This window comes from Pseudorasbora parva, chromosome 4, assembly GCF_024679245.1.
Source record: "Pseudorasbora parva isolate DD20220531a chromosome 4, ASM2467924v1, whole genome shotgun sequence".
NCBI lineage: Eukaryota > Metazoa > Chordata > Actinopteri > Cypriniformes > Gobionidae > Pseudorasbora > Pseudorasbora parva.
Window position 1 is genome coordinate 55,866,936 of NC_090175.1, and position 23,297 is coordinate 55,890,232.

The 23,297-nt window shown below is 38.1% G+C and overlaps 1 protein-coding gene across 1 annotated transcript; it reads right to left on the reverse strand.

Moving 5' to 3' along the window:
- Positions 1-8,773: 8,773 nt before the first annotated feature.
- On the reverse strand, positions 8,774-19,001 carry LOC137073604 (sodium/potassium-transporting ATPase subunit alpha-1-like). Its single transcript, XM_067442272.1, has 22 exons — positions 18,797-19,001; positions 15,095-15,214; positions 14,940-14,999; positions 14,646-14,849; positions 14,431-14,544; positions 14,214-14,348; positions 14,016-14,133; positions 13,670-13,938; positions 13,264-13,572; positions 12,749-12,883; positions 12,476-12,674; positions 12,213-12,388; positions 11,995-12,131; positions 11,765-11,915; positions 11,273-11,441; positions 11,036-11,190; positions 10,822-10,945; positions 10,589-10,734; positions 10,375-10,505; positions 10,191-10,292; positions 9,399-9,490; positions 8,774-9,019 (listed from the first exon to the last, which is right to left on the reverse strand). Exons 1-22 carry the CDS (start codon positions 18,806-18,808, stop codon positions 8,991-8,993), a joined length of 3,087 nt encoding a protein of 1,028 aa, XP_067298373.1. The 5' UTR covers positions 18,809-19,001; the 3' UTR covers positions 8,774-8,990.
- Positions 19,002-23,297: the final 4,296 nt, after the last annotated feature.

Consider the following 23,297-nt stretch of genomic DNA (forward strand, 5'->3'; position numbering starts at 1 on the left):
AACCACTCAAAACACCATAGAAAACCCATAGCAATGTACAACCGCCTAGCAACATCATAGAAACCACTCAAAACATCACAACTAACACCTATCAACACCCGAGAAACCACTCAAAAGACCATAGAAACCCCTTAGCAATGTACAACCGCCTAACAACACCTTAGAAACCACTCAAAACACCATAAAAACCCCTCAGCAATGTACAACCGCTTAGCAACATTATAGAAACCACCCAAAACATCATAACAAAAACCTAACAACACCCTGGAAACCACTCAAAACACCATAGAAACCCCTTAGCAATGTACAACCGCCTAGCAATACCCTAGAAACCACTCAAAACACCATAGAAACCTCATAGCAATGTACAACTGCCTAGCAACATCATAGAAACCACTCAAAACATCACAACAAACACCTATCAACACCTGAGAAACCACTCAAAACAACATAGAAACCCCTTAGCAATGTACAATCGCCTAGCAACACCTTAGAAACCACTCAAAACACCATAGAAACCCCTTAGCAATGTACAATCGCCTAGCATTATCAACAACTCAAAACATCATAACAAGCATATCAATCACCTAGCAATGCCCAACCGCTACCAATCAATATCGCAGATACCACTCATGCTAACATAGTAACTGCATAGCAACCACAAAAAACATCCAATCCTCTTGTCTTCTCACAGAACCTCCCATAAAACCATACACAATACAATGGCCTCACGTGACTGTATTCTCCTCCATTCTAAACTAATATTCCTGAAGCTCCACGTGAACAACTCAGTTTGTCAGAGCTGAACATGGCATCTGTTTGGTATCTGGAGCTCTAAGCGTCTGCCTTCTGTTTGTCAGTGAGAAATGAACATCACAGCATATAGCCGCGGGGGACACGTATACCTGCCTACTGCATCGCTCCTCTGCCATTATCAGCCAATATTCACATGCAGCCATCTTTCACCGTCTCTCTTTATTTGTGTGTGTGTGTTTGAAGCGTTTGTGGTGTGTTTTTGTAAGAGCTCGGGCTGTTTGTGTCTTCTGACATGTATGCGGTTCATGGATCAGTAAGGCTAGGGATATTTTAATAAAATATCAGTGCCACACATTGCCTCATGTATTATTCATTTGCACTGATCCTCTGCACAGCAGAATCGTTCCCTATGCTCTGACAACACCAGAAACAGAGATGATTCATTTCTCTATTCAATCGTTTTCAGTGTGCATTTCCATGACCAATCATTCTCATGTCGGCTTGATCAATTAACAGATCCCACATGCCGTTTTACTTTTTGATTTGGTTTAGATTAATGAATCTGGGGACTGTGTGAAAACTGGTCACCAGGTGTTTCAGAACGGAGCAATAATCAAATACACAGACTGTTATCCCATAGCTTGTGTTTTACATTAAAGGTGCACTATGCAACTTTCCGTCCACTGGAGGGCGCCTATTCAAAACAAAGGTGTAGTTTGATGACGCCAAGTGTGAGCGCAGTATCTTGGGACATGTGGTCTTCACCTCACAGCCGGTGGAAAATAGGACTCGGGCAGAAATCATGTTCATGTATGCGGTTATTAACGTTACTGTAGTGAAGCAGAGCAGGACCGAGTGTTGTGGAGCTGAGCACGGCCGCTGGAGCGATTGTTACACAAACACACGGCTCACGAGCACCGGGACTTTTATTATGACGGGATGGGACACATTCGCCGGGCACTCGCACTTCCTCGTTTCCGGTCATGATTATGAGGTAATGCAGCTCTGTTTATCATATTAGATACATATAAGTGTGTTTAAAATTATGTTATGACGTTCCTCTCTGCGTTCGCTCGGCGCTGCTGTGACATGTTCCCACTGCTAAGAGAAAAGCGCTTCTGCAGAATAAAACTAAGGGTTTTAAAATAGCAATTTTTTCACAATTTACAAATAGTTGGAATCATTTGGGATATTGTAGGTACTCAACTGAACAAAATATATAACACAGGCCTAGTGGTTTTTGGATATTTTACTGCAAAAATACTACATAGTGCACCTTTAATCTCCAGAGACTTATTGGGAAGTTCTGTTTTTACATTTGTTTTGTGTAGTTTCCACTCCAAAAGAAACCCAGAGAAAAAAATGTAATGCTTTGAGGTTGATCTTTCATAACTCTGAAAGAGTTAGTTCAAACAAAAATGAAAATTCTGTCATTAATTATCTTACCCTCATGCTGTTTGACACCCATAGGCCTCCGTTCATCTTCGGAACACAAATGAAGATATTTTTGTTGAAATATTTAATGCTGTGGGGTTGAGCAGGCCTCCATTGGCCATAATTTCCTCTCTTAGGACCCATAAAGGCACTAAAGACGTCGTTACAAAGCCCATCTCACTACAGCGGCTCTATTTTATGAAGAGACGAGAAGAGTTTGTGTGTGCAAAAAAACTTAATAAGGACTTAGTGAAGGCAACTTCAAAACGCATCTTCCTGAAGTCTCGAACCGTTATGAATCAGTGAATCGATTCATGATTTGGATCAGGTGTTAAACTGCCAAACTGCTGAAGTCACGTGACTTTGGCAATCCGAATCGCTGAATCGATTCACTGATTCATAACTGTTCGAATCTTTATTTTGAAATCGGCCATCACTATATAAGTCTTTATTTAGTTGTTTTTTTGCACACAAAAACTCTTCTTGCCTCTTCATAAAATGATTGTAGAGCCGCTGTAGTGAGATGGGCATTGTAACGACGTCTTTAGTGCTTTTATGGGTCTTAAGAGAGGAAATGACATTGGTGTCAATGGAGGGGATTTCAAATGACATGACATTTTTGGGTGAACTAACCCTTTAATGATGATTGATATTCCTTTAAGTGTGAATTACACCTCAGATGTTTCCTCCAAAATACCGTAGGAGATAAAATAGACACAAATGGGGTATTTTTTTCATTCTTACAATGTAACATGGACCATTTTCATGCCGAATCTATTGATCTATTTCAGTACTGATTTGTGCTCTGGTTCTCTGGGTTTATTGCCCACCTTCATTTCAAAGGGTCATGAGTTTTAAACTATAGTCTGAAGCAAAGAGTGGAGACCATCAATCCTGGCTTAAACTAGCCCCTGAGCCTGACTTCTTTTATCACCCAGAATAAATAATTGTGATGATCCTGTTTAGGCCTTGCAATAGTCTAGATTTTCTGATGTGAAAATCTGGAAGCAGTATTTCATTCATGGAGCAGACCTGCAAACTCCAGACTGGACAACATTTCAAATAATCAGCAAAAATATAAATGTTTTAAAAGTTTTAAAGTTTAAAGAGAGTTTTTATCTTGCAATTAATTTTTTCTCAGCATTCCAAGTTACATTGTCCGAATTGTGTTATTTAATGTCAGAATTACATGTTGTGAAGTCAGAATTAAAGGTGCAGTGTGTAGTAAATATGAGGATCTCTTGACAGCAATGCCGTATGATATATCGTTATGTTTTTTATTATCTTTGAATGAGCCGTTTCTACACACACCACAGGTCCCTTACAGTTAAGTCGCCATTTTGCGTCGTCATGTTTCTACAGTGTCCCTAAAGGGACAAACTTCTCTACCGAGTGCTAGCTACTCCCTGTTATCTCAGACTACGATATTTTTGTCCTGTGTTGGCCACCGTAGCTTCTCTATGTACTTAGAAAGGGAGGGGTGAGCCTTAGATGGTTGTAATTCACAATCTCACCACTAGATGTCGTTAAAATTCACACACAGCACCTTTAAGAACTAAAGCCTGGCTTTTTTTCCTTAGACTTTTTTTATTCGACTTTATAACTCACAATTCTACGGAAAGTAGTCAGAATTGCGAGTTTATATCCCACTATTATGTCTTAATATCTTGCAGTTCGGACAATATAAAATGAGAAAAAAAGACTAAAAAGTTGCAACTATCCTGTAAATTATTTTTTTCCATGGTTCCATACCTTCAAAAAAACTCACATGAGTTTCCTATTTCAATGTCAGAAAAAAACGATTTCTGAATGATGAAAGCAACGAGTTTGCAGGAATGAGAGAAGCCAATCCCAGAATGCACTTTAACAAGCTCTGTTGAAAAAAAAGAAGATTCACGATGAAATAATTTATTGGATTTTTTTATAATAGGGGACCTATTATGCAAAATAACACTTTTATATGATGTTTGATTATAAGTGTGTGTCAGCATGTTTGCCATTTACCCTTAGTCAGAATATCCGAAGCACGAGCTGTAAGGCTCCGCCCTCTTCTAAAAGGGGGCGGGGATACGCAGCTCATTTGCATTTAAAGATACACAAACGAAAACAGCACGTTTTCCTTCCCCTCAAAAATGGGCTTTTACAACATGATCTGTGTTTGAGCTGAAACTTCACACACACATTCTGCGGACACCTGAGACATATTACATCTTGTAAAATATCCCCTTTAATATGTGTTTATATTTTATGCTTAATTGAATATTATTAATGTATGACAAATTCTGCTTTGTATGAAAAGTGCTATTTGTGAGTGTTTCATATCAATCATGTGAGGTCTCATTTACGGTAGGATGCTGTCTATAGAAACTAGTTTTTTTTAAATGCTTCTCTGCCCCCAGTAGCCACTGGAAACGGTCCTAAAATCACATTTCATTCTCAATTGCGGGATGAAACCCGACTCCAAGAGAGCCTTGAGAGGGTTCTCAGAAAATGCACTTGAACAAATTACAAAGACTGAGCCATCACGCTTTTGATTTGCCTCAGCGGGTCCTTTAGTGGGAGAAATTAGAAAAGTAAATGTGCTTGTGAATCAATTATTCAAATGTCTTAATAAAGAAAACTGGTTCCGGATTTGCAGCCTGAGTTTTTGTCTAGAAGTCCAGATCATATCTGGTTCTTGACCGTTTTTGTGAGATTTAGCCATTTTTATTGGCTACTTAATGATTTAATATGTGTGTATTTTGTGCAGTAATAAAGCAACGCTGATGTGAGCAGAGGAAGCACTCTTAAGTGCATGTGTGTGTTTGTTTGGAGTTAAATTGCCTCCTTCACATGAAAGAAAGAGCTCATTGGAAATTCAAATGGGATGTGTGGGCTTGGCAATTAGCACTGGAGCAAGACCGCGCTAATTAAATCAAGACTCTTTCCTCCTCAATGACAGGAAGAGCCTAAAGCTGCAGCTCTTTTTTTTGTAAGGTTTACCTTCAATATTGTGAACTTGCCTTATGATATTGTAAGCGTTTTTCACTCTCTGAATCCCATCATTGATGTCTCCTCTCCCCGAGCACAAGAGATGGTTTGTGGGGATGTTGATTAAACGCCTCTTTCCTAACACACGTGGCTCTTTTGGGACAGATGACTGATCGTTTCAATAGAGGCTTTGCCTAGGCCAGGCTCAGAAAGTATGATGAAGTGCTGCAGCTGCATGCTCGGGATGAGTTTGTCTGCTTCACTTGATCAGAGAGAAAGTTCCATTGATCTTGTTTTAAGTCCTGTTGCGACCGACACTCATTTCCTTGAGGATGCATGTTAAGTGTTAACATGCTTGACGAATAGAAAGTGATCTTGAAAACAACGCTGTGCTGATGTGTGTTTTTTATTGTCACGGCAACACTTTTATCGTTTTTTCCATATGCACTTGGTGGAAAAATCCCAGACGTACAATGAAGGAAACCAGAACCAAGACTCTCACTTGGACTGATTTTGTGACTTTTTCAATGTTTAGATGGGAAGATATTTATGAAGGTCTTTATGGCGTATTCATCCAGATAAATCTGTTTTGTGGTGTTGTTTACTGACAGTCCCAGGTTCGCAGACACGCTCCATTAACACTCCCGGCAGAAGTTAGTGGGGAATGCGCATTAGCAAAGTGACTGTGCACTAGTCTCCAGGGCCTTTATTTATTGTCTACACACACACACACACACACACACTCACAAATGTGCATGCACACACACACACAGCAATGGCTCCAAGACGCATGATAAAAAGTCTGCTTTATTGGTTTCATCATAACAGTCTTCATTCTCATACAGTCACATTTAGGTTCTGCATATACAACATGTTTCCATAGGATAAAACAAGCTCCATTTTTTGTGTATTTCATTAGATGTGTGTCCAGAACTGATATCATGTGCACATGCGTGTCCGAGGGGGCATCAAACACTAACGCTGGCGTCTCTGTTGCTTTGAGAAGAGTTTATTTGCAGGCTCTCCTAAACGGTTTGCACTCCCTAACACATCGGGGAACAACCTAGTTTTTAAATGCATAGTCATGTGACACTCATGCAAAAATCATGCAGCAACACAACATGAACAAACATAGTTTGTACAAACAAAATTCTCTCCTTGCCTTTATGCAATGGATTCGTTCTTGTTTCTTTTGTGGCGAGTCAAATCTGCATTGACCTCTCCCTGACCTTCTATATGCCATAGAATACTTCACTATACACCACCACTGATTGATTGGAAAAATAGGAATGTTTCAATAACAGAAAGCGTGAGGTTGAATAGGAAGGTAAATCAGGGAAAACATTAACGACATTTCATCATGTAGCCTACAAATGGCTGGTCCGTTGAGATATTACACTTAATGCAATGCACCGTTATGCGAATGCTGTATTTTTGCAATAATTGAGAATCATTGCACAAATATTGGTCCTAAAATTAGGACTTTCTTTATGCAAGCTATCATTTCTTTTGATGTTGAGCTTAAAGTCCAGATCATTTCATGCCATTCACTCTTTTAGCGACTCAACGGAGTGAACAGCATTATTAAAACCGCCCTTGTGCCTCAACTCAGACTTTGTACATTGCGCAATCCTTGGAAAAGTTGAATGAAAAGGTCAAACGGCTTGTTATAACCTGGCGTCTCAGGAAAAAGCACAAACTGAGCTCTCCTCAGAGGGTGGAGCGGATACTTCGAAACACACAGAACGCGTACTATTGAGTTTAATGGCACAGCTTGCATAATTTTGTGAAACGGCAGTGGAATGAACTGCGAGTTAATTGCGGGTAATTAAACTATTAACCGGCATCCTATGAACCCAAGTAAAACACGTGAAAGGGAAATGCAGTTTCAACAGCCTCGTTTGAGAGATAGAAAAGAGCTTTTACAAGCAGTGCATGATCACTCAACAGATAAAGACGGAAATAGATTCACGCTCATCCAGGCTTGAACTAAACAATCCTGTCTCATCTAGGCCTACACCCGAACGCATTTTCCTAGCCAAATATCCCTGGGATACAGAGATGCACCTCAGGGAGATCGAGCTGTTAAGCTGGAGCCATCGGCCACAGAGAATGAACACCCAAAAAAAAACAATAAAACAAAAAAAGAGAGAGAATAAGACTAAATTATTCAAGATAGAAGTGTTTAAAAATACGACTGGTTTGACCAGCATTTACTCATCTACTTGATCGGTTCTTTAGTATTGAGCTAATAAATCCAATCCAATCAATCCATGCATCTCTAAAAATAAATAAATAAATAAATAGAACTTAATGATGCGTTTAACTGATTTTCAACGTAAATTATTGAATGCATTACTTGCATAAACTACTTAAATGATGCAACATGCAGAATAGACTTTTACATGAGAGAATAATAGGGATAATTATGATATTCACAATGCATATATATTTTTTTATTGTAGTGCATGACCAGATCTATTTAGTATGGAAGCTTGTTTCCGTAAGGAGAATAACATTTTTAAAAAAGCTTTAATAAAATACTTTTTTATTAATCGCAATTGCATGTTATAAAGTCAGAACCACATTATATAAACTCGTAATTTGACTTTATTTCTCTTAATTGCTAAATTATCTAAATTCTGACTGATTTGAGTCAAAATTGTGTGATATTGTCGCAATTGTGAAAAATAGTCATAATTTCTGACTTTTTTCCGTCCAACTGCTAGTTTATAACTCGAAATTATGAGATATATATATATATATATCTCCATATAGGTATACCAATATAGGTATAAAAAAAAAAAGTTACAAATATCTTTCAAAAGGTTTTATCCTGTGGAAACAAGCTTCCAAAAACAGATTCTCAATATATCGTTTATCAGACTTTTAATTTTGTTGGTGTTATTATTCATTTATAATGAAGACAAAAAAACCCTGAATTGGGTCATTTCTCTCCCCTTTTTCTACCCTTCTCTATTGATCCTGACTCAGTCACAACACTTTGACTGAAACCTCGTTGGACGTGTTTTCGTGCCAGACCTCAGAAGAGTGGGCGGAGAGAAGTGGATCTCCGGTCAGCCCCAGGCACGAGACCTGAATTACTCCTTCCAAACCCGTTTAAAACCCACCCACTCCCATTGAGAAGGATATTGCACTGTAAAATGTTATTTCTCAGCAACTGAGGCTGTTGAAATGGACAGGAGGTTTGCAGAGACAAGGCAAGAGGGCTTTTTTTGTTTGTTTCCCTCCATTTTTAACACTCGTGCACATACTTATGCAAAAAAATAAAAATAAAAATAATTTACCATGGTAACCACACCATCATTTTTCACTAAAGCTACTATAATTTGGTTATTGGGTTTCTTTCATTGCTTAAATGACACTCCATACTTTTTTTTTTGCTTTCACAGCAGTAACAATAAATGAATCAATAATGATATTTTGGTTGTAACTATGGTTATCATGGTACATTTTTAAAAGAGTTACATATAAAAGGTAAAGCACCAAAAGTACCAGACAAACGGGGCATTCTGGGCATGCACTCAAGCTCTGAGCATCTTTCCAAATAAAAACACAACTTATAAATGAAAAACAAGGAAATGACACAAAATGTGGGACCTGACTGCAAGTTTATTTTTATATTACACTTTTAAAAACATGTATAAAATTGGTCCGGCTTTGGAAACAAGGCACGCAATGTCTTGGTTCACGATCTCAGTGTTTGTATCAAGCATTCCCTATATAAAAACATCCAAATTACGGAGGGATAAAATTCCGAGCAGCGAGACAACCATGCAAATAAACTTGTGTGATGCAGACTGGATGCTTTAATAATAGGTCTCCCTCTCCACCCAACCTACGACAAAAACATACAATTCAAATTAGTTTATACAGGATAACTGCATGCATGTGAACTCTAATCTCTTTATCCTGTTCATTGTAAATGCCAATCAACTTTAATTAACTGAACTGAAAAACATTAGTACTTTACTAAAACCTAGAGAGCTATTTATAAAGAAAGCATTTCAAGCCAGACACTGGCTTTCGCCACATATGTTCTTCACTGGGACAACAGTCCCAGAATGCATTGCAATATGAAAAAAATCCATCCGAGATGGCAGATGGAGTCAACAGAAATCTTTAAATGATTAAAAATACTCAGTAGGTTTTTGGAAAAAAAGATTGACCTCATTATTTAAATAAGAATGTGTTGGTGCGATGAAATATTCTCTTACCTCCTGGGCTGCGTCGGATGATAAGTTTTCGGATTTCATCATAAATAAAGATGAGGAGTGAGTAGGGGAAGGCGCAGAACCACCAGTTTGGTCTGGAGAAAAAAAGAAATGTACCAAAATTACAATCACACCGGGTTTATATGCATTACTTTAGCAAGGCATTCCCTCAATAAACTCTCTCAACAAAATACATTTTCCCCTTAAAATCTATTTAGCATTGAGTGTTAGTTTTGAGACTTACACAGAAAATATTTAAATATATTCTAAATATTAAGTAAATTAATGCAACAAAGTCACTATGGCATAAATAGAATGTGTGTTGCAACTATCGTGATGCAAAGAAAAAAAAAAACACAAAACTATTAATTAGGGATGCTTGATATATCGGCATCAGCCAATATATGTTAATTTTTAATGTTATTGGCCTGATAAGATAAACTGATGAATAATGTATTATTTTCTTCAGCTGAGACACTTCAGATGTGCACTGTTCACCATGATGAAAAAAGGAAAGTAAAATTAAAATTACATAAAATATAATGAGAATATTATAATTGTATGTTTAGGATATGAACTTCAATGTGGAGATGTTGATGTTCAATGTTTTTCTGATCTGGCTTTAAAAAAAATATATAAAATTTGTATTTAGATTATTGGCTTTCAAATCAGTTAGGGTTATCGGTAAAAATGTAATATCAGTGCATCCCTACTGTTACATAAAAACCAATAGCATTATGAACGATTTGCACCGAAATATGTTGAACTTGTTTCTTATAATGACTCAAGCCTTACTTCAATGGGTACATTCTGAGGGCAACGTCCATGCCTGGGCAATAGGACAGGAAAGCTGCAAGAGCTGTTTCTTCAAACAGTCCAAAGATGAGAATCTTATTCCTGCAAAGAACAGCATCCATTTAAGACTTTACATCCATTTTGAACAATTCAAACTAGGATGAGTTATTGGCCGTATTCTTACTTCATTCCTTGCTGGAAGACTGAGTTTCTTCTGGTCTTGCAGATGATCAAATCAGCCCACTGTACTATTACAATACTGGTGAAGAAGGCCGTGTGGCATGTGAACTCCACAATCTTTCTTTGCTCGTATGTCTAAGATGGCCAAGAACATGAGTTTCAGATGAGACCGTGGAAAAACAGAATGATTGAACCACTGGAAGGTTGTAAACACTCACCCATTGCTGGCCATAACTGTCCTCCAGGTCGTTGACTTGTTTGTCGTCCCACAACACTCGAATGCCCAGCAGTGTTGATGGAAGGAAGCCATTTTCAGCCAAGATGACAAAATACGTGAAGAACCCTGCCAGAGCTTGAATCATACCTGTGGAGGAAGCAGAAAACAGGAGATTCAATCATGCAATTATTAACATAACTGCATTGAAGAGAAAAGGGACTCCACAAGACTTACCGATCTGACCGTAGGCTATGCTAATGAGTCTCTCATTCACAAGTTTGTCTGTCTTGGGGTTTCTTGGTTGACGCTTCATGATGTCACTCTCAGCAGCTTCATAGGCCAATGAGATGGCAGGAACCTTGTAGATTAGAAGACAATACAATTTACGCAAGAACATGATTTGGCTGACCAATCGAAGAGATGATTACTAGTCAAGTGTGGTGCTTACCATGTCCGTTCCCAGGTCAATGCAGAGAATGGTGACCGTACCCAAAGGAAGAGGAATGTTGGCAATGATGAAGAAGAGGAAGGGGGTGATCTCAGGGATGTTACTGGTCAGTGTGTAGGCAATGGACTTCTTCAAGTTGTCAAAGATCAGACGACCTAAAGTGGAAGACTTAGTTGAGTAATCCTCAAAGAAACCCATATAATTCCTCATTCAATTAAGTTCCCAATAACATCATACCTTCTTCTACTCCAGTGACAATTGAGGCAAAGTTATCGTCCAAAAGGATCATGTCAGCAGCCTGTTTAGATACATCAGATCCAGCAATACCCATTGCCACACCAATGTCAGCCTTCTTCAGAGCAGGAGAATCATTGACACCATCACCGGTTACAGCTACAATGGCACCCTGTGGACAAACACAAATTAAAATAAGACCATGCCACAACACACCCAAGTTCTCCTATATTACAAGCAAACCAACTATGAATGCAATAAACCATTTTGTCAATAGCTTGGTTTCTACCGCAGTTGTGTCATGATTGGTGGCTGAGCAAACTTCTTGATTCTCAAGGCTTTATATTAAACTTAAATTATGTTCAGTGTGTGCAGAAGTTACTTGACACTGGAAACTGATCACGTTGTACTAGCCAGGTCAAGTATTTACCTCTCATCCTATTTAAAACAACCTGGTGAAGCTTTGATTGATCCAGGATCGTAAAGACGACTAACCTGTCTCTGGCAGCCTTCAACGATAATCAGCTTCTGCTGAGGAGATGTTCTGGCAAACACAATTTCTGTGTGGAACTTCAAGATGTCATCTAACTGCTCAGGGGAAAGATCCTTCAGATCACCACCATGGATAACACAAGCCTTGGCATCCCTTCAAAGAACATTAAAATACATTAGAATCCAAACGCAATAGACAAAAACCTTCAAATGAAAAAGGAGGAGCACACTACCTGGGGTTGACCTCATTAATAGGAATGTTCAAGCGAGCAGCAATGTCTTCAACGGTCTCGTTGCCCTCAGAGATGATACCCACTCCCTTGGCAATGGCTTTGGCTGTGATTGGATGATCACCAGTAACCATGATAACCTAGAAGAGCGATTTTGAATTAAATCAAGTTTCTGGTTGTGTCTTCAAGACAAGCAGTTATTTGCAATGCCTATGACATACCTTAATTCCAGCACTCCTACATTTGCCCACAGCATCTGGTACAGCAGCACGTGGAGGATCAATCATGGACATAAGGCCAATGAAGCACAGGTTCTCAGTGGGGAAGTTCACCTCCTCTGTATCGAACTGGAAGTCCTCAGGAAACTGTTCATCAGGAAGGTTGAAGTGACAGAATCCTGTGGAGAATCAACACGTTGAAGGAATGCATAGAATGGACATGCATAGTTTAGAAACACCATTGAAGAGATGCAGTACTCCATTACCCAGTACTCTTTCTCCAAGACCACCAAGCTCTAAGTATGCATTCTGGAAGGCATCCTTCATCTCATCATCAAGTGGCTGCTCCTTTCCTTGGATCAAAATAGAGGTGCACCTGTCCAGGATCCTCTCAGGAGCGCCTTTCATTACCAGCAGATGATTGGTTTCAGTTTTATTGCTATTGATGTTCTTATGGATGGAGAGCTGAAAAAAAGTAAAGGCGAGGTTAGACATCTTAAATTCATCCAAAATCTTGCCCAATCAGGAGATGGTTTTACCTGGTATTTGTTGGTAGAGTTAAATGGGATCTCTGCAATCTTGTTGTATTTTTCTCTCATCTCTTTCACTGATCCACAGCAGAGCTCAATACACTTCAGCAGGGCAGACTCGGAGGCGTCACCAGCTACGTCTCTCTGTGAGAGGAAACCGGAAAGCATGAGAACAAGGAACAGTTTGAAAATGGAGACCAACAAACAGTCTTGCATGTTACAAAAGTCTGCTTTGATGTTCCAGCAAATGCAATCCATGCAGTTTATTTTGAGGTAACAGTCCAATATATTAGTCCCATTACAAAACAAGTCAGAATTGAAGGGCGTTTACAGGGAAACACCGTGTTCCAGTCAAAAGCTCAAGGAGCTAAAACAATCCCTGGAGGCAAACAGGAGAACTAAGCACAAGCAGACAAACAAGGCTAGCAAATAGTAAAAAACTCCAATGGTGTCAGTAACATGCAAAACTACTTTGTTAGACTGGAATATCTTTTGACAGACCTTCACAAAGTATCAACACAGACCTTAAGAATTGGGATATTTTCTTGCTCGGCAAGGAAGACGGCACGGTTGCACAGACCAGCGACACGTGCGAGGGCGGCCCAAGTTGCAGAACTCCTGTCAAAGGAGGTTCCACTCTGGTTCTCTGTGGTGTCTGCTTCATGAATCTGGTTGTCAAACCACATGTGAGCGACGGTCATTCGGTTCTGGGTCAAAGTTCCAGTCTTGTCAGAGCAGATGGTGGAGGTCGAGCCAAGAGTCTCCACAGCTTCCAGATTCTTCACCAGGCAGTTTTTCTTTGCCATTCGTTTGGCAGTCAGAGTTAGACACACCTGGAAATAGCAATGAGAGTTGTCTCTATTTGATATTACATTAATCCAAACTGTTATTGTTCTGCAATTATACAACTGCAATTATTCTGGCACTTACAGTTACAGTAGCCAAAAGACCCTCTGGCACATTAGCGACAATGATACCAATAAGGAAGATGACAGCTTCCAGCCAAGAGTATCCAAGGATCAAGGAGAGAACAAAGAAGGACACGCCCAGGAAGACAGCTACACCAGTGATGATGTGGATGAAGTGCTCAATTTCAATAGAAATGGGAGTGCGACCAACTTCAAGACCAGAAGCAAGAGTGGCGATACGACCCATGACGGTGCGGTCACCTGTGTTGATGACAATCCCTCTTGCAGTACCTATAAGCAAAACAAATGCCTTAAAAATAGCCAATTTTAACATTCACAAATTTGCAAAAGGCTTCATGTTTGTGTACCTTCAACACAGTTGGTAGAGAAGAATGCAATGTTCCTGGTCTCAAGTGGATTATCGTTGGAAAAGTCAGGAGTACGACTCTGGGGCTCAGATTCTCCAGTGAGGGAAGAGTTGTCCACCTGTAAGGGACAAGATAATTTGTAAATACTTGTAGAGATGGAGCGTGCCAATGGAGAAGACATTTATAATGGTACTTTACTTTGCATCCATGAGCGGAAATGATGCGCAGATCAGCAGGAATTCTGTCACCACCTTTGACTTCCACAAGATCCCCAATCACAACTTCTTCAGCATTGATATTATTCTTCTCACCATCACGGATAACCAAGGCTTGCTGTGTGACAAAGTGGAAATTCCCTTAATATCACTAAAGAAAATAAAACGATCTTTGTAATATGAAAGGGGTTTGTCAGTACCTGAGGGACAAGGTTCTTGAAAGAATCCATGATCTTGGAGCTCTTGGCCTCTTGATAGTATGAGAAGCATCCAGTGATCATCACAACAGCAGAGAGCACAATACCCAAATACAACTGCACAGGACAACAGAGGAGACATTAGGGATTCTGCTAGAACAACATTGTGATGATAAAAGGCATACCCTTAAGAAACACAAACAGGGTTTTCGCCTTACGTTATCATTGGCAGGTTCCTCCTCTGAGGCCGCCTGGATGCCGTAGGCAAGAAAACAAAGGACGGCTCCAATCCACAGGAGAGTTGAGAATCCTCCAAAGAGCTGCTTGCAGAACTTGACCCATTCTGGGGTTGTTGGAGGTGGAGTCAAAGCATTGGGTCCATCCCGTTCCAAGATCTCCTTAGCACGAGCGCCTGACAATCCCTGCAGGAAGAGATAAGTTAGACAATGAAGATCAAGACAAGAGGGCTTTATGCCATTACACTTCCGTATCCAGCGCTGAATCCGACTTACCCTGGTTAAATCAGTGCCATATTTCCTATTGAGTTCATCCAGGGAAAGTTTGTGATCATCCTACAACAGCGCAAAAAAATAACATTTTACCATCTTGTCAAAGACTTCTGTATTCGTTTTGCCAACACGTGTTTTGAATGAATAAACTGACTTACCAAGTCAACCTCTTTTTTGAGTTCATCCATGTCTTTGTCCTTCTCTTTTTTGCCCTTGGGCTTTGTCTTTTTGCCCCCCTGCTCAGAGGTGGCCGCCAGCTCATATTGTTCTCGACCTTCCTGTGGTGGAGCAAGCAAAAACAACCATTAAACCTCCTGTGCAAAGTCTAACAATAGTATTGTTCTTAAGAGGGATGCAGTTCACAACTGTAAAGTTATTATTTTTTTAAGTGTAAGGCTAAATTTTAACTGCTAACATTTATTGATGGTGTTGTTAAAATGACTTTTAAATGCACAAGAAACTGGTATAATCCCATTTATGCATGCAAGAGATGCATGTAAAATATTGGCAAGAGGTAACCTAGTGCAGATTACACAATCTCAATGGATAATGTGTAGTAATTAACTTTTAACTTGAAGGGCAATTAACCAAGTGACCTCTACTTTGGTTAAGCAACCGTTCTTATCACAACTTCATTCTGTGAATACAATAGGTGACCTATTGTCTAAGCAAGCACGAGCTGTTAAATGAATGGCTAAAGCATATGATTGCTAGGTTGCATCTGAACCAAGTTGATCAGTAATCAACAGGTTTTTAGTTTGTCATTTACTACAACCTAGTTTCTTGTGACAGCCAACAGCTTTGGTGACTTCGTATCATCTTACAAAGATATTTATCTCAGCATGATGAAAGTCGTTTTGGCAGTTCCTGATATAAATCTGCAAGTACATCGGACTGGATCTTTTTTCTGCATGTGAAAGCAACAGCTGATGGAAGTGGCCACAAACAAAGAACTCAACAGCTGTAGTGCTCGACTGAACATGACAGCTTACTTCAGCGCTCTTTCTCGTCTGCTTATGCCTAGTCATCAGGTTTAATATGCATATGAGCTCCTTTCACGTGTGTGGAAAATGTCAAAAGGTTGTAAGAAAGTGAGCCAGAGGGTGGAAGATTAATCAGCCGTGGCAGAACCCAGTCATAAATGGTCACATTTGCAAGAGAATGATCTGGATGCTACCATGTTAACATTCTTCCAAGAATTTTTTGTACCTTGCACATGAGCCAAAATCGGTTCGCTCATGCATATCAGTTCTATCATACTGGGACTTTGCCCTGTTGCCATTGGAAACAGCCACACCTCTAGACCCGTGAATGGGTTAAGTCACGTGTCAGACCCAACACTCTTTGTTTCAGAAGTGGCGAATGAACAGAGGGTGAAAAGAAAACATGGTGTACAAACTCCTCCACACCAGTCACAGGGAAATTAGTGCTAAACTACAGGTTTTCATAAGCTCATTTCAGTTTAAGAGCATGGGTAGAAAGTGAACAAAAACGCTCAGTGGGGTCCAAGAGTTTGCACTTTATTGCCTGATCTGACATTAAAGATTATATTATCAGCATGAGGTAAATTATGAAAAAAAATGCATAAAAGTCATCTCGACTTTGAATGAATGCAAGGTCACATGGTCAATGACACATCTAACTAGTCGCCTAAAAATATTATATAGGCATGTAAAGCCGCAACGCGTAGGTGTATCTGTCACCAATTTTTAAATGTTTAATCCATGAAAAAATAAAGGCTTTTTAACTTTTTCAACACACCCATCTAATGGCTTGGACTACTTTGGCTTCTTAACTTAATTATCCCACATAACCAAAGAGCACCGAGATTTTACACCCTGTGCAGCACTTCTTGCATTCCTTGCTTTTAAAAATATTAATATTTTAAAAATTCTAAAAGACACAAATCACAGATTTTAAATGTGCGGCGAGACTTTTGGACCACCACTGCATTTTAAAAAATGTCAAAAATAAACATCTATGCATTCTGGAAAGTTATTTCTTTCTCCGTTCCACATGGAGGTTAATGCATTTTACTATCTCACGGTACCAAAAAAGGTAAGGGGGCCCTCAGACCGCCTGTCAGGGTCTGCAGCCTCTGTCAGATGGGATTGTCAATGACAAAAGGTCTCACTAACACATAGTGACTGATGAATGGAAAGAATGTTAAACCCTTCGGAGACGGAGTGACAGTCTTAGCTTACGTACACACACTCAGGGGAGCGAGTGCACACAGCTGTGGTCAACACCTGATGCCGACCCTAAAACACACTTTATATTATTAACATTTATGTATGAAACGATACTTCACAGTACAGTTTAAATACCATGCATATGGTAACATGGATACCAACATGGCAAGCAAATATATAAATTTACATTATTATTTCAATATGACCCACATCCCAAAATGGACTAATTTCATTTCTGTCTCTTGCACACAAACACAACTGCAACCCTGTGTCTGCAGAGACGAGACATCTGCCCCGTTGCGGTGGGATTTAATGGGGCTGGGGGCGTAGCTCAATGCACCAAACCCAGATGAAACATACGGATGGCTGTTTGCTCTCCATCACATGAAGCACTCTGGGAATGAATGCATAATTTACATTTACACTGGTGCTCACAGCCTCGCATTAGGGAGTGGTATTCAACTCTTATGTAATGCAACTGCATACTGGAATCATATTAGAGGAGTTAATGACCCCTACACAGGAAGCAAATCATAAGACAATTACTAAATGTGAAAGGAGAAGATGAAAGTTTAGCATATCGTGATGTTTTACAGCGTCCGAATATAATTGAATCTGGATTGCAGGACACCAAAAACGTGTTTTTGAAGCAACTTCGTTTATTTTAAGTGAAGCATTGGTTGAACCTACTCAGCCTTCTACAACTAAGATATACAGATGACAAACAGAAGCGATGATAACTAGTCCTCTAACACGAGTCAACTTTATTTTGTCAGGCTACACCCTAAATATGACATTACTGTACGGTCAAAGACATAACGAACGCCATTACATTTTCTTTAGTTCAAATGGTGCATTTGACATTTAGCTCGTGGTATATATGAGTTAACTGATTATCTTGTGGCATGAATAGTCATTTTATGGTTAAAAACGAAACATTGAGATCTTCCGAATGGGGAGAGTTTGAAACAGTTTTATTTTAAATAAAATGTGGATATATTTTAGACTTTAAAGAGGATGTTTAGACTCTTAAATGGATGTATGTCAAGACCGTGTATCTACAATGCACAATGTATCCACAGGTCGAACGCCAAACATGAGCGCGTCGTTCCATTTCGAGGTTTACGCGGTAAAATTGTTACAATGTGTCTCAGTCAGAAACACGTTGTCCGGCCAACATGGAAATCTCGCACGAGTTAAAGAGCTGAAGATTTTTCAAAGAGCCGCTGAACATCAAGGTTACAATTGTGACATACATGATTAGTTCTGCGCTGTAAAAGTCACGAGACTGACCGCACTTCGACAAACATGCCGTGTAATATCGCGGCCATGTAGGAGGAAGTTTGTCTGCTACATTCCTGAAATCTTTGTACTGAACCAAGAACGTCTTAACCCCTTGCTGGACTCTATTTTAAAGCCACATGCCTCAAACCTGTTGCTTCATGCGAGAATACCGACTTTATATGGTTTAGATAAAGCCTTGCGCGCATTTCATTCATTTAAACGAACTAATTTGAATATTCGAACTGCGGAAGTCTCGCGCTCTGGGAAGCCATTTGGAACTCTTTACCAAAACATTCGAATTTTCCTGTTACTTTGAAACAACCTGTTTGATCATGGAAATTCCGAGACAGCCTTCAAAGCATTAAAAGACAAAAACACACTTACTCCTCGTCCCATTTTGCTTCTTTTGATTAAAAACCACCACCTGGGTTTCCCCCCCAAAAAATCCAAGTTTTCTTTAAAAACAACAAATTAAAAGTCCCCAAGTCCTTTTTTTTCTGGGCTTTTTTCCCTTGGTCACCGCTGGACGTGTCGTTCAACCCGGACACGCATCCAAGCCGCGTTACAGTCTGAACATTCAATGCTTATATATATCGTGGGGTTTTTCTCTGTGACGTCTGCCCGGATTGTCATGGTAACGCGGAGGAAAGGGGCGTGGTCTGCATGGGGAGGCTAGATCTGGGCTGGGGGATTGTGTCAGACTTTCACCTCTGAACTTTGATCACGTTAAATAAAATAGCAGTGAATCTCTTCTCCATATCAGAGTGACGATACACTCGTTTGATCTTATCTTTATGAAAGAAGCTCCTTAAAATCTCTGGAAAGTTACTATTCTGTCTGAAAATCCAGTTTGAGAACTTAGCTCTTACATATAACATGCTTTCTAGCTGGCCATTAACTGGCTCACTAGCTGGTTTCCTTCATGTCTGAAATGGTCTACCAGCTTGAACCAAACCAGTTTAACAACGATTTTCCATCTTTTTAGTTATATTATGGTTGCATGAGCCTTTTAGTAACCTGGTTAAAATTAGTTTGAAAAGTATTAAACTTATTAAAATGGACTTTTACTTGCGGTATGTGCTTAGAAAAGCAAACATAATCAGTCTAAAAATCATGACTTGCTTGGTTTTTCATTGTCTTATAACCTACATACCAGTGCAATAAAAAATTAAAAAGCTTGTGTTCACTGTCAATAATGAAAGTGTTGCAGTTACTAATTTATAAGGATTAGGATGCCATACACTAATTCGAGCCCTTGATATTTGATCATATTTCATGGTCATTATGTTCTTCTTTATGTTTTTCAGGATTATCTTCATTAGAGGGATTATGCTCATTAAACACGTGTATTGTGTGTGTTAATGATGGAAATTGACCAGCTGAGACAGCGCCTGTTGGAGACTGCATCTTCAAAGTATAAGGGAGCTAAAAATATCTTGAATTTTATTTACAAGCTGTGGGCTCTAGCCTATAAATGTGTTGTCATGGAAACTATCATGTCACCCCCTAATTTTAGACTCGAAGCATGCCCTCTAGTGGCAGTAGTGAATTCTCCCGCGCCTGATCACGTGCTGGGCCTTTGTTTGCTTTCTGAAATGTCAATTAATAAAGCATATTTTAATTCGTGTTGCTTAGTTTAGGCTTACTTTTGCTTTTTTTTAGATAGATTGGTATTTATCTGAGCTTTAATGTTTAGGAAATGTGTTGATATGTCTGTCAGCTTGAGATAAATCACTAATAAGTCCAATGACGTCATCACCACAAGTGTTTTATAGCTGATAAAATGTTGCTGCAATTTATATTGTTCTATTGTAAACTAATTAGTTACTACAGACTGCCTCTACAGTTGGTGTTTAGTCAATAAATACTGATTAATATGAATTAATCAAAGTGATTAAAGCCGTTCTTCTGTCAGCAATGTGATTTTTCAGGTTTTGCATGTTATGTCTATGTGAGGATCAATATTTGATTGTTGATTACACTGATTTGTTCAACCTTAATTAAAAACAATGTTTATTTATAGGCGTTGTTGGTTCCATGAACCTTTAACATCCATTGAATCACTAAAGGTTCTTTAAAGTGGCAAAAAGGGCTATTTAGATGAATAAAATGTGACCTTGGACCACAAAACCAGTCGTGCGTCTCACGGGTATATTTGTGGCAATAGCCAACAATGCATTGTATGGGTCAAAATTATCAATATTTATTTTATGACAAATATCATTAGGATATTAAGATCATGGTATTTTGTAAATGTTCTACCATAAATATATATATAAAATGTACCATCATTACACTGTAAAAAATTGTGGTTGTTTTTTGTTGGTTTAACTTAAAAAAGTAAGTAACCTGGTTGCCTTAAAATTTTAAGTTCATTGAAATTAAAAATTTGAGTTGATACAATGAAGGAACTTTGTTTAATAAATAGAAACTCAAAATATTATTGTATCTGAATCTGAAAAAAAATGTGATAAATCATGAAAATAGCACTATTTGGCATGTTTCACTGCGTCATCAGAAATAAAACACACACAATTACCCAATATGCTTACAAAATCTTTTAATAATATTTTAATAAAGGTTGTCGAATCTCAAAAAATGTTCATTGTATTAACTCAAAATTTTAATTTCAATGAACTCAAAATTAAGGCAACCAGGTTACTTATTTTCTAAATAATTTTTTACATTGTAGTAATATGCATTACTAAGGACTTCATTTGGAGTCAATTTTTAAGGCAATTTTTAATATTTAGATTTTTTTTGCACCCTCAGATTCCAGATTTTTAAATATTGTCCTATCCTAACAAACCATACATCAATTAGGAACGCTAATTTATTCCGCTTTCAGATGTAAAACCTCAATAAAAAAAAGACCATTTTGACTTGTTTTGTGGTCCAGCGTCACAAATGTTGTGCTGTACACTTAAACAATAAAGGTCCCAAAAGTGCAGTGATGCCATAGAACAATTATTTTTGGTTCCCCAAAGAACCTTTTTCAAAATAATATCGAAATAAATAAAATTATTGTGACTTTAATTCTCCATAATTATTATTTTTTCTCACAGTTGCGAGAACCAATAAGGATTACTCTTAAATCTATATTAAATCAAAGTTTATCTGATAACTCTGTTGCACTAAACTTTAAACTTTGTTTAAGTATAAGCAGGTTTACATTTAAAGCATCATTTTTATACTGGATTTATCTTTATCTTATATTTAATCAATGTATTTATATTTAAATTAGATTCACTTTAATCTTGTTGCACTAAAATAAAGTGCACCTACAATTAAAATATTTGGCTGATTGAACAAGACAGGAACAGTGGGTGTGTCGTTAGGTCTCAGAGAGGTTTTTATTACCAATAAAAAATAAAATAAAATAAAAAAGGAATTGAGGGAGTTGTGGTGGTCCATAAGCTTACGCATATCAACATCAGACCATCAGACCATCACTCAAAGTCATTGTGCATAATTTAATCTTTATTGGTGCAACCCACCCTATCTTGTAATTATGACTTTTTTGTGTGACTAGTGCTCTGTAGAGAAGTTTGTCCCTTTAGGACTACTGTAGAAACATGGCAGCGCAAAATGGCAACTTTAAGGGGACCCGCAGTGTGTGTAGATAGAAACGGCTCATTATAAGGTAATAAATAATAACAGTTCATTATATAAGGTCTTAATACATCACTGAAAACATAGTTATGTATATTGCATTAATGTCAATAGGGCCTCATAAATACTACACACTGCACCTTTAAGAATTTCGAATTTACATCTTTTAATTCAGATTGTTTTTCTGCAGCACGCCATGTTTTTTTTTTTTGCATTTAGTAATTTATTTGTGATGTGGGCTTTTAAAATGTGTTATTAATATGTTAAACGATGAAAAAATAATTAAAAAAATAAAAAACTTACGAGCAGAGTGTGACGTCATATTGTGATCGTTGAAGTGTGCGTAGAAAATATCGTCTGCTCACTCCAAGTCTCGGGTAAGGTAGGCAGGTTGATTTTCAGTTCATTTTTTATTTCCTGTCGCTGTGCAGACTCTTTAACTGTATATGAGAGTGTAAAACAGCTCAGTAACCCGTATTATATGATACTCGTATTACCTATGGCTTAGTATGGCAGTTGTCATTACCTTGCATTCAGACAAAACGGGAAATGAACAGCTCATGATGCTGCTCATCAATTCTGTTGTTTGATATGGCCTTTGGTAGAGATTTCAGCTTTAAAAAGCTAATTTAAACAGCCTTACGTCGTGTCAAATAAAAACTAAACTCGACTGGAGAAGCAATATCAGCTTTAAAAAGCTAATTTAAACAGCCTTACGTCGTGTCAAATAAAAACTAAACTGACTGGAGAAACAATATCAATCAAAAATCATAGCCAATCAGAAGAGTGTGTGGGCGGGCTCTCTGCAAGCTTGCGTTCGCAACGAATTACATTATTAATTGTTATTTATATATCAAATGAAAAGTGAACAATTAAGCTTCCAATTGATGTATGGTTTGTCAGGATAGGGCAATATTTAGGCGAGATACAACTATTTGAATATCTGGAATGTGAGAGTGAAAAATAATCTAAATATTGAGAAAATCTCCTTTAAAGTTTAGCAATGTATATTAATACTGCTAATATTTGATATATATATATATATATATATATATATATATATATATATATATATATATATATATATATATATATACACACATACACATATATATATTTTTTATCTATTTAAGGTAGAACATTTACAAAATATTTTTATGGAACATGATCTTTATTTAATATACTAATGATTTTGGGACTAAAGAAAAAGTTATAATTTTGACCCAAACAATGTTTTGTTGGCTGTTGCCACAAATATACCAGTGAGACTTAT